This window comes from Mesoplodon mirus (genome assembly GCF_964341445.2).
Source record: "Mesoplodon mirus genome assembly, chromosome: 2".
Lineage (NCBI taxonomy): Eukaryota > Metazoa > Chordata > Mammalia > Artiodactyla > Ziphiidae > Mesoplodon > Mesoplodon mirus.
In genome coordinates, this window is record NC_138977.1 from 23,090,354 (window position 1) to 23,107,830 (window position 17,477).

Sequence of the window (17,477 nt, forward strand, 5' to 3'; positions counted from 1 at the left end):
AAGGAATCTTTCTATGAAACAGAGTAGGCAAACTGTATATTCACATGCCAAAATACTGTCTCATACCACACTCAAATACAAAATTGTTCCTAGGCCTAAATATAAGGAAATAAATATATAAAATTTTAAGAAGAAAGCAGGAAAAATCATAGTGACCTTGAATTATTCAGAGAGTTCTTAGATATGATTTCAGAAGCAAGCTACTTAAAAGAAAAAAAATTGATAAACTGAACTTCAACAAATTAAAATTTGTACTTCAAAAAGTACCATTAAGAAGAGAGGGAGGGGGTTGTGGAGGCGGAGGTAGCTGAGGGAGGTTGGGGGATGAGGTGGCTGCGAGGTTATGAGGAGAAGGGGTGGCCGGGGGACCCTGAGACTCGTAAGTGAGGCCCCAAGGTCGTGCGTGAAGGCAAGAGGCGGACAGGCTGGGCTGGGGACGAGCAGAGCCGACCCCTGGGCCAAGGGCGGACCTAGGAACTGCTTTCATCCCTGGTCGGAGGATGGCAGTGCCCGTCTGGCTTTGCCGAACGGGCACCGACCATGGCTGCCTTTTCTGCAAAACCTACCTAGGGCTATTAATTGGATTAGCAGATACCTATTGACCTGCCCCAGGCTCAGGTGCTACGGAACCGAACAAAAATCTCACCCGCTGTGGCGCTCACGATCTAGTGGGAGAGGCAGGCGTGGGGCAAGAGAATTAAGTAACATACACTTTGTTGATATGGAGACAGGAAGGGTCGTGGGAGTTTAAAAAAAAAAAAAAGAGAGGGAGGGCTTCCCTGGTGGTGCAGTGGTTGAGAGTCCACCTGCCAATGCAGGGGACACGGGTTCATGCCCCAGTCTGGGAAGATCCCACATGCCGCGGAGCGGCTTGGGCCCGTGAGCCATGGCCACTGAGCCTGCGCATCCGGAGCCTGTGCACCGCAACAGGAGAGGCCACACGGTGAGAGGCCCGCGTACCGCAAAAGAAAAAAAAAAAAAAAAAAAGAAGAGAGGGGAAAAAAGACTGGGAGAAAATATCTGCAAACCATATATCTGATAAAGAACTTTTATCAAGTATATATATAAAGAATATTTAAAGTTAAATAAGTCATAAAATCTAATTAAATACAAATAAGATTTGGATAAACACTTTATCAAAGAAAATATACAGATGGCCAGTAAGCACAGGAAAAGATACTCAGTATCATTAATCATTAGAGAAACAGAAATTTAAACCTTAATTATATTCCAATTTATATGTTTCACAAAACTGACAAGGATGTGAAGAAACTAGACTCCTCATACATTGCTGGAGGGAGTGTAAAACTGTACACATTTTGGAAAACAGTTGCACAGTTACTTAGGAAGTTAAACGTTAATTTACCATAAGACTGAGCATTCCCCTTCCAAGATATCTACCCAAGAAAAATGTTATGAACTGAATGTTTCTATCCCTCCAAAATCTGAGTGTTGAAGCCCTCAACCCTCAGTGTGACTGAATTTTTGAGATGGAGCCTCTAAGAATGTAATTAAGGTTAAATGAGGCCACAAGGGTGGGGCCTGATCTGAAAGGATTAGTATCCTTAAACGAAGAGACACCAAAGACCTTGCTTTTTCTCTCCCTCCATGCACACACAAAGAATAGGACACGTGAGCACACAGGAAGAAGGCAGCAACCCAAGAGTGTTCTCATCAGACACCAACACTACTAGAAGTTTTATCCTGCGGCCCAGAACTGTGAAAAAATAAATTTCTGTTCTTTAAGTCACCTAGTCTGTGGTGTTTTGTTACAGCAGCCCAAGCAGATTATGACTCAGAATAAAATATATATGACCTTACAATGACTTATACATAAATATCCATAGTAGCATTTTTCATAATAATCAAAAAGTGCAAACAATCTGAAGTCTCTTAACTTTTTTTTGGGGGGGGGGGTTGGTACACGGGCCTCTCACTGTTGTGGCCTCTCCCGTTGCAGAGCACAGGCTCCGGATGCGCAGGCTCAGCGGCCATGGCTCACGGGCCCAGCCGCTCCGCAGCATGTGGGATCTTCCTGGATCGGGGCATGAACCCGTGTCCCCTGCATCGGCAGGCAGACTCCCAACCACTGTGCCACCAGGGAAGCCCTGAAGTCTCTTAACTTTTGAGTGGAAAAACAAAATGTGATATTTCTACAATGGAAAATTATTCATCATTGGAAGAAATATATTTTTGATACATGCTACAACATGTATGAACATCTAAAACTCCTGCTGAGTGAAAGATGTCAGAAACAAAAGACTACATATTGTCTAATTTCATTGACATCAGATGCCTGGAAGCAATAAATCTGTAGAAACAGATCTGTGGTTGGCTGGGGCTGATGTGGGAATGGGGATTGATTGATTGCAAATGTGCATGAGGGATTTTGTTGGTGATGGAAATGTTCTAAAAACTGGATTTTGGTAATGGTTGAACAGCTCTGTAAATTTACTACTAATAACTGAATCGTCATTTAAAATAGATGGATTTTATGATATGTAAATTATACCTCACTGCATCTGTTGGAGGAGGAGGAAGAAGAGGAGGAGAAAGAGCAGCAGCAAAAAGGAAGATAGACACAACTGTGGTGGGAAAAAAACAGAAGTGGAGTGTTTGGTTCCCCAAAATTGCGTATCCTCACCAGGGTAGCAGGAGCAGTAGAATGTCTGTCTCATATAGTAAGATGTTTACCGAGGTACTTATAATTGTTATGCTAAGGTTTAACCTACTGGAACAAGGAAAACCCAAAGAGGGTAGGTTTAAATAAGACAGAGGGTTATGCTAATATATAACAGTTCACCCAGGGTAGCTCTGCTCTACAGGAGAGCCAGGTTCCTTCTGTCTCATTCCTCTGAAACCTGCTAGTGCATAGTCCTTACCAGCATGGTGAGAACTGGGTCACAGACACAGCAATATTCCAGTTCACTGAAAGGGAAGAAGTGTTGTCTAGGGCAAGTAACTTGTCTTTAAGTTGGAGATGACTTGTAACTTGTCCATACTTCCACTCGCATTCTATTAGCCTTCTATATAACTGCAAGGAAAACTTCAAAATGTAGTTCTATTGGGGGTGGGGGGTATGGATCCACCTAAAACTGCTATCGTGGAAGAGGAGAAGAATCTATTTTTAACAGTTTAATACAGTGGATGAAAACAGTTTATTCAAATTATGGTAACAGATAATAGCAATAATCCATACAAACTGTTGATGGTAAAGAGATTAAGCTTAAGTAACTAGCAAGTACACTGACTCTCTTCACAAGCCTGCTGACAGGGTTTTTACACACAATAGAAAGTCAGACAGGCTGCATCTATAATGTGTGGAAATAGGTGGCCGGCATCAATCCTAGGGCTGAAGTTCAAATAAGGGCTTCAATTTACAAAACAAATTTGCAAAAACCAGGCAGGGCCTGAAGATGTAAGAGACTACAGGTACTGGCCAGATAATTTACAGGTAGTTACAAAAATAAAATAGGTCCACAATGAATGGAAATCAGGTATTAACATGGTCCTGAGAAGACAGGCGAATTTGAGTTGCTGATATTATTACCAGAACTTGTACACACTCTCTGCCGTCCCGAGGGGCCCACATCACCTGCTCCCTGTCTTTTTTCAGGTCTCGGCTCAAAATCATCTTCTTAGAGAGCTCTTTTCCTGACTGTTCTCCTTAAAATGATACCCCTAACTTCATCATTGCTATCCCTCTTATGCTGCTTCAATTTAAAAAAATTTTTCATACCAACTCTTCAACCTGAAATTGTATATATAATTTGTTGTTCCCTCAACTAGAATATACACTCCAAGAGAGCAAGATATTTATGTTTTCACTACTATACAATGAGTTCCTAAAATAATTCCTGGCTCAGAGTAGACATTCAATAAATATTATCAAATAAATTGAATGAATGCACATACATTAGCAGCATAGCAAGGCTGGCAACAAAGCTGAGATGATGTCAAATGTACTGTTATATTTGGTACCAAATACTGGGGTCACACTGAACATGCAGGAAACAAACAATTATTTCTAGCTGTGGGTGAGGAAGAAAGTAAAAATATAAAACTAAGATCAGCACTCCTAGAAATCCCGTAACACTTCATTTTACTGCTACTGAGAACTTTATAATTGATTACACTTTGTTTCAAAATTTCTTATATATATGCTAATGCTATTTATGTCTGTTACTTGCTAAACATAAGATACTTGAAGCTAGAAACCACATTGATTCCTCTTGATATCTCTTTCAGCAATAATTATAGTATTTTGAAAATTAAAAGCTCTTAATAATATTTATTTAGATGGAAAAATAAACAATAATTAACAAACAATGAATGCTGATTTTCACAGATTGCAGAGCATTTTTTATTCAAATAAACAAGCTTCATTGGCTACATTAATAATATGACCAATAAAAAATATTTTTAATTTAAAACAACTACCTCACTTAAAGAAAAAAAAAAAGAGAGTAATCACAGACTATGCATATAAAAGAACCACGAAACAGGATATCATTATTCTTCACCTACTTCTGTCCACCTCGGTTAGGAAACAATCCATGTTTTCATGTAACAGCACAGTGCCATGACACTCTGAGTTACAGCACACAATGCCAAATGTGTAGTAAAAATCCCTGAGAGCATTAGCCAATGCATATGCATAGCACTTTTATATTATAAAACTTGAGGGCTTATCTCTTTCTTTAATGTGAAAAGCAATTACTCTTCTGTAGATGTGGAATAATTATTTTAAAAATATCACTTGCTCTTAAAACACAGCGGAGGCATTGTGCTTTTGAAGCAGCCACTTTGAGCTCAAATCATTTTCAGTACTTCTGCTGCATTACCAAAAAAAAATACCAAAAAAAAAAAAAAACACTAAGACTTTGCTATATGAAGGCTGATGTCATTATTAATGTCTTTATTCATGCTTAATTTTACTTGCTGAATCATGATTTTCTCCATGCTGAATTCACTATTCTACCACTGGTTTTGGAAAGGTGTGATCTTGAAGCTGGGAAGAAGACAAAGACCTTGACAGAAAAGTTACCTTTCTGTCCTTGTGGCCTGATGCTTCCATTCTCAGTGCAGCCCCACCTCCAGATCATATCTTTCACAGTCACAAAGATGTACTTTTGAACATGGCTGCTTCTCTGATTAGATCTTTTCTCCTTTCAGAGTAGAAAGCATGCCTTACTATTCTTCCTCTTTATTTCTTCTTTACCTTCTCCCTTAACTCACCATCCCTAGGTTGTAAATCATCTCATTTTCTACTGAATTTTGTATTTTGTTCCTCAAGAAACCACTGCCTAGTAATTATGTTATCTGTGCACATATATTTATTCTTCCTTAGTGGTTTAGATCTTTAAAGATGCAGAGTGCTCCTAAGTTACATCTACATTCTTCACTAATTCTACCTCACTATCTTGTACTGGGATGCTGAATAATGTTGGATGAAGGAAGGAATAAAGGATTTTACAATGTTGGTTATGCTTTTGTGGACCTTTTCTATGTTTCCTCTTTCTCTGGTGCCTGCTGTTTGGCCATTAGCTGTTCATTAGTATCTACTAAACCATGGGTCTGGGAAATAAAGAGATAAAATGCAAAACAGTTCTTTTGTAACTTGCTAGTTTCTCCTTATTACTCTTTATAAGTTACTAGGTAACCAAAAAACTTGGCTGTGCAATTTGTCCAACAAGAAAATGTGTTTTTTTTATTTTTTTCCTGCAGCAACTTAATAAGGAGTCTAGTTTGTACAATAAAGCACTCCTACAAAGGATGGAATAAAAGAAAGATATAAGGAAATTCTCCCCATGGAAAACAGAGTAAAATATTCAAGAATTTGTGAACAACTGATTCATCAACTTCCTTAAAGTAGAGGATTTTCAAAAAGAGACATTTAAGATACACAACTGGAACATTAGTTTTCATCAAGTTCATTCCATTTGTCATATTATTTTAAGTAAAAAGAATTATGTTTTCTCCAAGAGAAGTCACTCAACTATGCTGTGGGGTGGTCAGTTGGAGATCAGTCCTGCTTCTGGTCAGACCTCATGCCCTTCTGGAGGGATGCTGCCTCTCAGCATCTTTAACATCAAGTCAGCCTTTGTTGTGCTGCTAAAATACCAACGAACATGAAGATTTCATCTTGTAAAAGAAGATAAAGGTCTGTGTGAGGTGTTCTTTCTAAGTTTTGCAATATGATGTGCATGCATTACTCTGAATAATACATTCCAACAGATAACACTTCCCGATTAGATTGAACAAGTCATCAACTCACACAGAGTGAGCTAAGATGAGCTTTTACACATAGGCAGTTGAATGTACTAGTTAGTACTGATACGAGCTAAAATCCTAATAGGAAACAATGGCAAACTCAAAACAGCATAATTTGAGAATGATTTATTTCTCAAAGACCTAAATTACACAGATATGGGTGGGATGCAGCAGAAAAACGAGGAGTAGTACAAGAATTCAGAGGTAGTAGAAGTGAGGTAGTGACCAGTCTTAGGCCCAAAGGATAGAGAGGAGAGAAATTTGTGGAGCTCTGAATAAGAGTGATAGAGAGCAGCCTGCCTTTAGAAAAGCGTGACTTTGGTTTGAGGTAAACACCCAGCTCAAAGTGACCTCACACAGGAGACAGAAAATAAATACCCTGAACTCACTCTCCTCCCCCCACTGATATATGTCTGGGACTCCCAATTAGCATTCTTAAACAGAAACCAGAGTAATCCAGGAACTATTTTCAAGGTTTCAGATATGACCAGTTAGATCGCCTAACTGTACCTCAGTTTCTTCATCTGTCAAAAGCTAGTAAGAGTAACTTATACTGCCTTATAGCTTATAAGGCAGTATAAAGATTAGGTGAAAAAAAATGAAGCACTTCTAACAGCTCATAGGATATAATAAGCTATAAGTAAATGCCACTTCTCATTTTTGGGCTTTCCAAATGAGGCTCTTTTGTCAAGAGTATACAGCAAATATAAAAGCCACAAAATGATGTTTCTTTCCTAGTTTCAGATACTAATGTATCTCTGTGCATTACTCTGTATTAAAAGACCAAGAAAATTGAGTAAAATTCTTTCTTTTTTAATGTTTCATCTCATTCCTTTTTCCTTTTCACTTATATGAAAAGCCCAAATGTTTCCATACCTTTATTCAAAATCCGTTACAGACAGGTTAATTTCAAATCCCAAAGGGGTTCAAGAATGATATCCCCACGCCCCAGATGTCATGAGACCTGCAGGACCATCAGAATTTCCTTCAGAACACAATCCATTTCCAAAGGGAAAAACTGAAGCAGATTTGGGTAATGAACTCATGAATAACATTGCTACCCAGCAAATAATGACTTCATTGATGGAAATAAACATTTGCAAAGCAACAGAATACAAACTTGAGTTTTCGAAAGATAATCAAATCCCTCAGACACAGGGAGCAAGCCCTGCCTCCAAATGGTTTTCGCATATGTAATTGCCTGGAATGCTATTTCCTCTTATCTGCATGGCTAGCTACTTGGCAACTTCAAATCTTAGCATAAATGTTCCTTTTTGTATTTTCCATAATCACTCCATCAAAAATGAACTCCTGGTTTTAAACTGCACACACACACACAGCCCACCTGTTATTTGTTATCATAGTATCACCATAATATCATCTGCTTTGCTTTATGACATTCTACTCTTTTAAAAAAAGAATATTTATTTGCTTCTTTAGCTCTTTTTGTATATCTCTCTTACTAGATTATAAATTCCTTGGGTGCTTGAGGTTAATTTACCTCATTCATCTGTATAAACTCCTAATACAGTGTACTGACTCGTGCATTAAATGTATCTTACAAATAAATGAACACTTGTCATTTTCATTTTTTAAAGAATAATGAATTGTTCTGGGTGATTCATAGTTTTCTTCCAGTTGGTCTCCCCTTCTCATATTTAAGGTTTAAGCAATTTCCAAGGAAAGGAAGTGTAAACTAGTGATTCATTCTGTGCTCTCATGGAGCCCTGGCATAAACTTTTGATAATGAATAATGGTGGTTTAACAACAAACCTGCCTTGTTCCACTGTAACAGATATAGTAAATAGCGGGTTAAAATTACCCATGAAAAGCATGAATCAACTTTGGGAGGATTACCACAAGAAAGAAGTGCTTGGTGAACTTATTTTGAGATACATAGATAGAGATATAGTATATATAATATATATGGTATATATATATATATATATATATATATATATATCATATACACATTTGTATATATGATGGCATGTATGGCATATATGGTATATAACATATAGACATAGTTTAATATATAGTTTAATATAAGCATATGTATTTGTATGGGTGTGCATATATAAATGTATATATATGATGAGTTAATATAGAGATAAAACTCCTTTAAACTGGGCAAAATAACCTAGAAATTCAAAACAATAAAAAGATAAACTCAAACATTTCAAACATAAAGATTATTGACAAATTAATGTAGCAGAATGAGAACAGGATTTGGGAGCAGACAGAATGAGGCTGATGTGTCAGTTTCTCTTTGACCAATAAGAATGTGTCACCTTTTTTTTTTTTTAATCCCCTAGTAACTTTCTATCATCAGAGCTACCTACACTGTGCTCAGTTTTAATAATATGAATAAGCACACAGGACCACCTCAACATACTCTGTTTGATTTTATGTAAGTGTAAACTCAAAAGTAAGGTACAAAAATAATTACTGATTATTCAAAGTCATTCTATTCAAAAACACTTTCTATACAAAGATTATATCTGACTTTGATTTGTAGAACAGTTTTTCTTCCCAAAAAAAACATTCTGAAAAAACATATTTATTTTTTACTTTGAAACATATTCCTCATGTATAATAGACATTTTATGTCTTTTCTATGTTTTTAAGTCTTTTTTATGTTTGAAAATACAGCTTAAGGAATGAGCTTAGCCATTCTTATTATCATATTATATTAGGCTATCAGGGGCCAAAAAGCAAATATGTCTTGAAATGAGCCACGAATTCCTGAGAAAATATTATGAGTTACTGAAGAAAATACTGGAAAAAATACTGGAAATTCAAAGAAACCAATGATCAAGTTTTTAGAGTTAATATTTGCCCATATTGAAATACAAAGTGCAGAACATAGAAAGATAACCTTTTAAACAAGCATGTCAGAAATAAACTCAAAATACCAGAGACGATGCACCTCTCAAAGTAAAAAGTTTTCCTTGAATTCATTTCTATATTTGACCTTCACATATATCACTCTTCTACAACATTATGCCTCTCTACAACTGAATTCCATTTAGTTATGATTCAGTGCCTTATTTACTTCACTGATTGTATTAAGCTTACACAAATCATCAGAAAGCTTTAATTTGGTCCCCACAGGCTTTCTCTACTTCCCAGAAATGGTAACAAGGTATTTTAAATCCTCCCAACCCTAAGTACACATGTTGCAATATCACTACTATTTGCCAAATAAATTACACTACAAGTGTAATTCTCATCTTCCTGTGCTGACTAGCACAACTATCCCCTAAAGACAGAAAAAAGCAGAAGCATTTAATTTATATAACATTTTTACAACCCTAGCATTCAGGATCTTAATAAGGAACAATGTGGGGGAAAATAAAAGACACTGATTAGGCAGTTATTAAGCTTAGTATTATCAATGGTATGCATGGGAACTACCAATACATGTGGTAAAGGATGTTTGGGAAGGTATATACATTTATGATGGACACATGCAATGGTGCTAAGTCATCATGTACTCCACTATTATTAAAATGCATTTGGATTAGTAGAGGAACAAACCATAATTGCTACCCTATGTACTCATCATACAACAATCACATGATCATAGTATTCCTATGGAGTATGTATTTATCCCCATTTTATGAATAAATTGAGGCTCAGAGACAATAGGTGTGTTCAAGGCCCCACAGATAATAAGAGATGAAGCAGCATTCATATAAAGGCAGATTTATCTAATTCCACGGCCCATGCGCTTAACTGCCATGTTTTTTCCCCCAAGCAGTATAAATGGTATCAAACTAAAGCACATACTGAACCAAATGTAGATATTGTGAGTGAACATAGTACAATATGAAGAATCAAGGATCAAAAAGGGGATGAATGAGGAGTTTTTATAAAGCAGTGTAATTGGAGGTCAAAAGGAAGAGGAGCACTTGTAGGTCAGGATCTAACACAAGATAATAAAGGTTATAATCTTAACTGTGTGAAGATTATAAGGCAGCCAGTGGAGAGCGCAGCATTATACAGAGTAATTTGCTCAAAGCTGAAAGCTTAGAGGCACCCCAGAAGTATTTGCTGAGTCATTCTTTTTTTCCCAGAATATGCAATTACCTATTGCACATTGCCTTGTGTGTCCTGCTCTTAAAAACAAGTGTTTCAATGATGATTCTTTTGAAAATTACAAAATAATTTGACAAAATATTGTATGGATACTACAAGACTATGCACAATGTGATTCCCATAAATCTAACAATACTTGCCAAGTACATGCAAAAATAAGTTGTTAAATGTTAAAATAGAAAGTCAGATTACTTTTGTTCTCAAATTAAGCAAGTAGACTGGATCATGTGAAAGTTGGATATTACTGATAGTAGTTTTTAAATTCTGAACATAGTTAAGTCATTTTTGGTTTGTCAACATGAACAAGCTATTTTTATGACTCATTACAATTGCAGAGTGTACCTAAGTGTGGTTTTTAACCTCCTAAGCCATATATTCCGAGTCACTTTATGACACATAGGTGATTCTTTTACCAAATCAATATCATAAAAGGCCGATTAAAAACTGAATTATGCTTCCATAATCATGCACTCTATCCATAGAGGTAGCAAGAGAACAGAAGAAAGGGGTATGATATTATTACAAGAAAAATATTTGGTAGAAAGAAAGAACACTTAAGCAACAACCAAAGGATATATCTTTACTTCCATTAAACACAGCTTTCATAGAAAGCTGCTAAAGATTCTTCTAAATAAAACAAGATCCAGAGCAGCACACATTGCTAAAATATATATTTATGAGGTAACTTACACAACAGTACACATTTGTAGATAGTAGGTAAAAGGCCCCAAAGCAGAAAGGCTATAAATTATGATATAAAGACCTATAAATATCTATATTTCAATCTATTCATAGTAATAGAGATCTGTTACTTTAAAAGTGTGGTATTGAATAACTTAAGGGAAAGGCTTACCAATACGGGAGTACAACAATAAATCACAGAAAAAAAGAATAAAATTTAGCTTTGCAGTGTGTATCTTCAACAAAATTATATTAAAAATACTGAATTTCTTTAAAAAAGAAATTCCCTCTCTTTTCTGAAAAAGAAGTGTTTTAAAAATCTAGAACATCATGTTTCTTTCTACTATTAACACAATTAAAAACGCAAGTTATATGTAGAAGGCAACGACATAATGTCTTTTCATGCTCTAAAAATCCACAGCCCACCTCAGGTACATGTTTACACTTCCTGCAGGCAGACATTCTTTCCTCTCATTTGCTATCTCCTATTGTAGCTGGCCCAACCTTGGAACAGTAATAGGTTTTTAATAAGTATTTGGATAGATTGATTTCACTGAGTACCTTCAAAATTAGATTCCAAATACATATTATTTTAATCCTTCCTGATGGGCAATTCTTTAAGGGAAGGCATAGAGTATGAGATAATTAAAAGAATGCATGCCTGAGTTGTCCCTAACAAATATAGAATTCTTTATATTTTAATACTACATTGATGATAAGTACTAAAGATCACACAATAAGCAGATTCTGAATCCAAATCTTATAGGCCAGTCCTTAGAAAGTGGCGGTAGGGAGAAAAGTGATCCAGAACTTGGCACTGGGGAACTGACCAACCTAAACATCCCAGACTCATGGAGAGAATCAGGTGGTCCAGACAGCCACCAAATGTACATCAAGAATCCCTCCTGCTTTGTGAGTGTCCGAAGATGGCTGGTCAGCTGCAACACTATTCCTCTACCCCTTTGCACGTGTAGCTAGGCACCAGTTACATAAAGAGCGTTGGGCCTAGAGACAAAGTATGATACTGGCCTTGATGTGGAAAGGGAAGAAGGAATGAAAAAATGGGAAAAATGAACAAATGAATGAATGAGAAGAATTATAACTACAGGATGTTCAGAGATTTTTTCTTGGTTTCTGGAGCCACTAATTTTCAAGTTCAGCTGTCAGGCAATTCAAAAAAATAAGCTGAAATTGGAGTTACCAAAATTGGTCCAGGAAACACTGGCTGATGAGGTATACACACTGCAAACCTATGCTAGGAAAGTTGCAGAATCCAATCTAAGAATTTTGGAATTAGCAGATTTTTTTATCACAGTAAAAATATCCTATTAAAGCAGAGAGGAATATAAATTATGAGACTAAGCCCTGGAATAAAGCATCAAATAGTGCAGCCACATAAATCATTCTTTTACATTTACATCTTCTTTGAACTCAGATTTAGCCTATGGCACCAGAAGTATTCACAATGAATTGTGATGTGTTTCAGAGAAGTGCTTTTTCCTACTTAGATTTCCTTATACGGTTTATGGCTCTGCTACTCTTCTGTTGTCCCTTTTACACACATGATATGGATACGTGTATATTAAAAATAAAGAAAGAGACTGATTTCAGAAACCATGAATGAAAGCAGTCTTACTGTTTTACACTTAACAGTAGTTTTATTTTGTAAGATATATGAGGCAAATCCAACTGAAATCATCACTGTATTAAAGTGAGATGTCGATTCTTACAAGACACTTTGGGAGCAATCTATGTTCACGTCCTGGTGTGCAAAGGAGTAAGTTAAAGGTGGACCAGGCTGCAACTTGGAAGATGAGCAAGCTTAATCATGACTGCTTTTTGTATTAAAAGCAGCTTTTATAACTATATTGTTTATAATGGTTTTTAACATAGCAGAAAGGAGAATAATTATGATAGTTACTCCTTTTTCTTTCAAATAGAATCATTTGTGACTCTACAGTATAACTCTGTCCTTACACTCTTTTCACTATGCATTTCATTTTTAGGTATGTTTCCTAATAATTATTTCAAAATATTTTAACTGAATCTTGCCATTCAATATCAACAGTGCTTAACATCACTCCTGATACATTTGATGTATGCAAGAATTATACATGCAGTCATATTTCTGCATTAACCTTCCAATGTGAACATTTTTACAAATGCATTCTCCTTACATTCCCTGACCTTATTTTCATATAAATCCCCACCTTTCGTGGCCCATAGTGGTGCTGGTCTCAGTTAAGAGCTAACAATATAAGCAATTGCTACTGCTTTCAGTAGAGACAGAAGTGCCTTTCACACCAGCCATTTGTGTATTTGTGTTATACCCAGTATATAGGTCCCACAGAGGAAACAATCTACAAAAGAGATGTAAGGAGAGAAATCTAGCAACAGCTGCTTTGGTCCAGGTCAACTGAACCTGCAAAAGACCCTTTCTGGATTTCGGTGATAGTAATGAGTTCTTTGGGTTGCTGTCAATAGTTGGATGAGGTAGCAGAACAAAGGACAACTACCATATATCCTTTAATCAATTTTGAAGTCAGCCACAGAAAAAACTAGGAGGCAATTTCAGCAATGTGAAGACTTCTCTAAAGAGAAACTGAATAATTATAATTTCTATAATCCTTTAAGAATCTAAATCTGGAAATTTGTTCTAAAGACTTGTGCAACATCTCATCTATAGAGATGAAATTCACCTTAAAAATACATCATTTATGTTCTAATTTCTTCACTATTTATAGATGAGGAAAACCAAGGATGAACGAACTGAGTGGATTGTACAATGCAACTGCTGCTGATCAACTAGATTGGTATTTTTCTACTAATCCATGCCATCTAAAACCCACGAACATAAATAGTATATATCACAGCAAAACCATGCTCAAAACCACGAATTTTTAGATGTTCATCAGGAATGGCAACGCATAAACAATCGGTAATAATGATATCACTGAATCTCGTGTCTATCTTTAGAATGTAAAAAACAAATAAGCTGATTTAAGGACCTCTATTATAGATTTTAATGGTATTGCAGCCAAGATATGATGACAGAAAAGTTGGCCATCTTTGATGGTTCAGTTGAAGTTTTCTTCTAAAATACTTCCTCAAAACATTTAAGAAAATATTCCGGAATACTTTTTTGTTCTCTTTCAGTTGAATATTTTCCCTTATTTTTGCAAACTAATCAATTACAATAAGAGCTCTAGAAAGAATTATTTTTACTTCTAAAATTAGCTGAGATCTTTCTTGATATTGAATGGAGAAACAAATTAGCTCCAGAGTTTCCTAGAACTTATTTCAGGTTCATTAGCCAGAGCAGACCATCAAAATATCTGGTCCAGAACATCCTGTTAGTATCAAAACCCATCAGGCAAACTGTCAACTGTCTTCATTCTTTCTTGACAAATATCTAGCTGTCTCTATCTTGGAAACTTAAAACTTATTTACTCTCCCAATTTTCTTTCAGTCCACAAATTCTTTCAAGTCACAATAGTTCTTTTGAGAGATATTTTTGTTTCCAGAATTTAGTTGGCAGCAGAATGGCTACACAAAGCAATATGTAAACAGATTAACTGTGGTACTTTAAAAATTGTCTTTGTTTTTCAAATTGTAGTCTCTAAAAAGGTGTGAGGGGCATATTTATTCAGTCTTTCTAATTCCCTTCTGCTCATTGTATTTTTTTCATTGCTTTATCCACATTTTTTCAGTCAAAGTGGATTTTTTAAAAGCATGAATATTTTAACACGTCTTCAAAGTTAATTTACAATTCTTAATATGTAGTTAATAAGAAGACAGTCACAAAAGTAAGTCAGTCCTAATTTTTTCCTGCTCTCATTCCAGTCAATAAAACTAATAGTTGAGAAAGAAATATCATAGATACTTCTTTTAAAGAATAATATATACTACTTAGTGCATATATTCTTTTACATTATTGGGTATTTTCCACAATTTCTACTTTATTATTTTTGCAGACTGCTTTATGAATTCTAACATTAATTTAGACAGCTTTTAAACATTTCTATAGAAAATTTATCAACATAACCATGATTTAAAGTTACAAGTTCCCAGGATAATTCTGATTTAAAATGTAAGAAAATAACTGAGTGCTTCTATTAATCTGATTTTTTAAATTGGTGTTTACTTATTATAATTAAAATTCCATCATATTAATATGAACAACCTATTTTATTGCAAAACAACTTTTACTTAAAACATTTCTGTTCATTTTATTAAAGTAATATTTTTTCACTCCATCAAATTAATAAGAAGGAAAATCCATTAGACCACTAATCATTCTAACCATTCCCTTACTGACAGAAATAAGCATAAATAAGCTTTGATAGTAGCCAATGCCACTGATCAAAAACACATTCCAAAAAAGGTTACCTATATATCATGCAGATACATTAAATTAAAAACATTTATCTTCCTTACCCCTTCAATACTTTTCTTTAAAAAGTTTCCTGCCAAACTTTACTCCATTTAATATCTTGTCCATATTTTCTTCTGCCAAATCCTCTTTAAGTTTTTAATAAAAGAAATGTTTCATTTAACTAAATTAATTTTGTATTAGTATCTTTAGTCTAAATATTATCACAATAAAATATAAAACAGATTAACCACAAATACTTTCATGGACAATGATTACTTTGCCCATCAAAAGGCTAAATATTTCATTAGAATAATAGCATCAAAACTAGAATTTTATTAGTGTATGATCTTTCAATCAAAACCTTTGTTCATATAAATGACCTTTCCAGTATAATAAAAATAATTTGTATTTGTATGACTTTATGAAAAATTTTAATTCACTCAAGTATACAGAGAGAATGGAGAAAAGTGCTTTAATATTTGGCACATTGTAGAGAGTAAAAAATTTATAGCCTAGGTCAGTATGTTAGGATCCCAGCACAAAATCTTTGATTTGTAGGTAGTGTCTGAAAGTTTTCCTTCTCAAAAGGAAAACTTTTGAGAAGGAAAACTTCCTTCTCAAAGAAGGAAGTAAATAAATTTACTTAAATTTATTTTAAGTAAATTTAAGTAAGTACAAAAATTCCTTTCTTATCTTATCTCAAAGAAGACAAAAGTAAAAATTCAGATAGAAAGTCGTATTTTTAAGGAATGCTTCATTTTTACTGGTCATAAAATGTTGTAAAGTTTTTATTATAAATATTTATGACCATTTTCATACTATATTTCAATTAAAACAATAACTTTCCACACTCTGCCCTTTCAGAAGTGGAATACAGGATTAAAATTTACCAAATACTCTAAAAGAAAAGCAATGCAGCAAAGATGCAAAAATGATGCCCACGTTTAATGGCATTTAAAATTTTTAATTTAATTGTCATTTGGATTGAACCAAAGAAACAAACAAAATAAAAAGTGGAGTGCTGATGGACCTTACCTTCTTGAACTGCTTGAAAAGGGTTGTTCCCATCAACAAATGTCACCGAAAATGTGATTTTCTCAGTCTGTAAGATCTCCTCATTCTGGTTGAGGTCGCCAACTGCTGTGCGAAACACCTCATCATCCTTTTTGGCAGATTCATCAAAAATTGCTCCTAGAAAGAAGTGAGTATCGCCATTAAACAATAACATAAATATTCTGTCATGCCCTCCGGAATTATGCCAAAGAGACTTATGAATTGAAAAACGTATACTTTCACTTAAAGCATGCACTTTATTACTGAAACACATTGTACTGAAAGCAGTGTGAGAGCTAAGCAGGAATGTAGTTAGTTCTCCCAAATGGAAATGATGAATAGTACATCAAAGTGTTTTGCTGGAAGAGTATCGGGAAGACATTATAATAAATACAAAAAGTCTTTGCAGGACAAAGTGGTTAAATACACTGAATGTCTCATGTCATAAGATCTTTAAGAATTCATAACTTGTAGAATTTTTTTTTTCTGAATAATAGGAGAAAAATCAGGAAATTTTCTAAGTCCATTCATAAATAAGAATCAAATTTCTACAATGATCTTAATTTACTTTTTCTCTTTTTATTTCCTTCCTTCTTTCCTTTCTTTCTTTTTTTTTTTGAACAAGAGTTTCAGTATCTTTTACAATAGTAAATTCCATAATATTTATTAAAAATTTAGAGACATACAAATCTCTGAACAGAAGTAATGGAGACATATTTCCTGAAGAACATAAGTTCTAGTGAATAATTATGGCATTTTTTTTTTTGCGGTAAGCGGGCCTCTCACTGTTGTGGCCTCTCCCGTTGCGGAGCACAGGCTCCGGACGCGCAGGCTCAGCGGCCATGGCTCATGGGCCCAGCTGCTCCGCGGCATGTGGGATCCTCCCGGACCGGGGCACGAACCCGCGTCCGCTGCATCGGCAGGCGGACTCTCAACCACTGCGCCACCAGGGAAGCCCCAATTATGGCATTTTTCTTTCATATGTAATAATGAT

At 35.2% G+C, this 17,477-nt stretch overlaps 1 protein-coding gene across 3 annotated transcripts in view; it reads right to left on the bottom strand.

The window, feature by feature from the left end:
• Positions 1-17,477, bottom strand: part of GRID2 (glutamate ionotropic receptor delta type subunit 2) — a gene marked incomplete at its 3' end in the record, with an annotated part of 1,368,259 nt that overhangs the window by 1,083,318 nt on the left and 267,464 nt on the right. For all 3 annotated transcript variants that reach the window (XM_082605769.1, XM_082605770.1, XM_082605768.1), the window contains exon 2: positions 16,466-16,621. In XM_082605769.1, the coding sequence (XP_082461895.1) occupies positions 16,466-16,621 (156 nt within the window). The remainder of the gene's footprint in view (positions 1-16,465; positions 16,622-17,477) is intronic.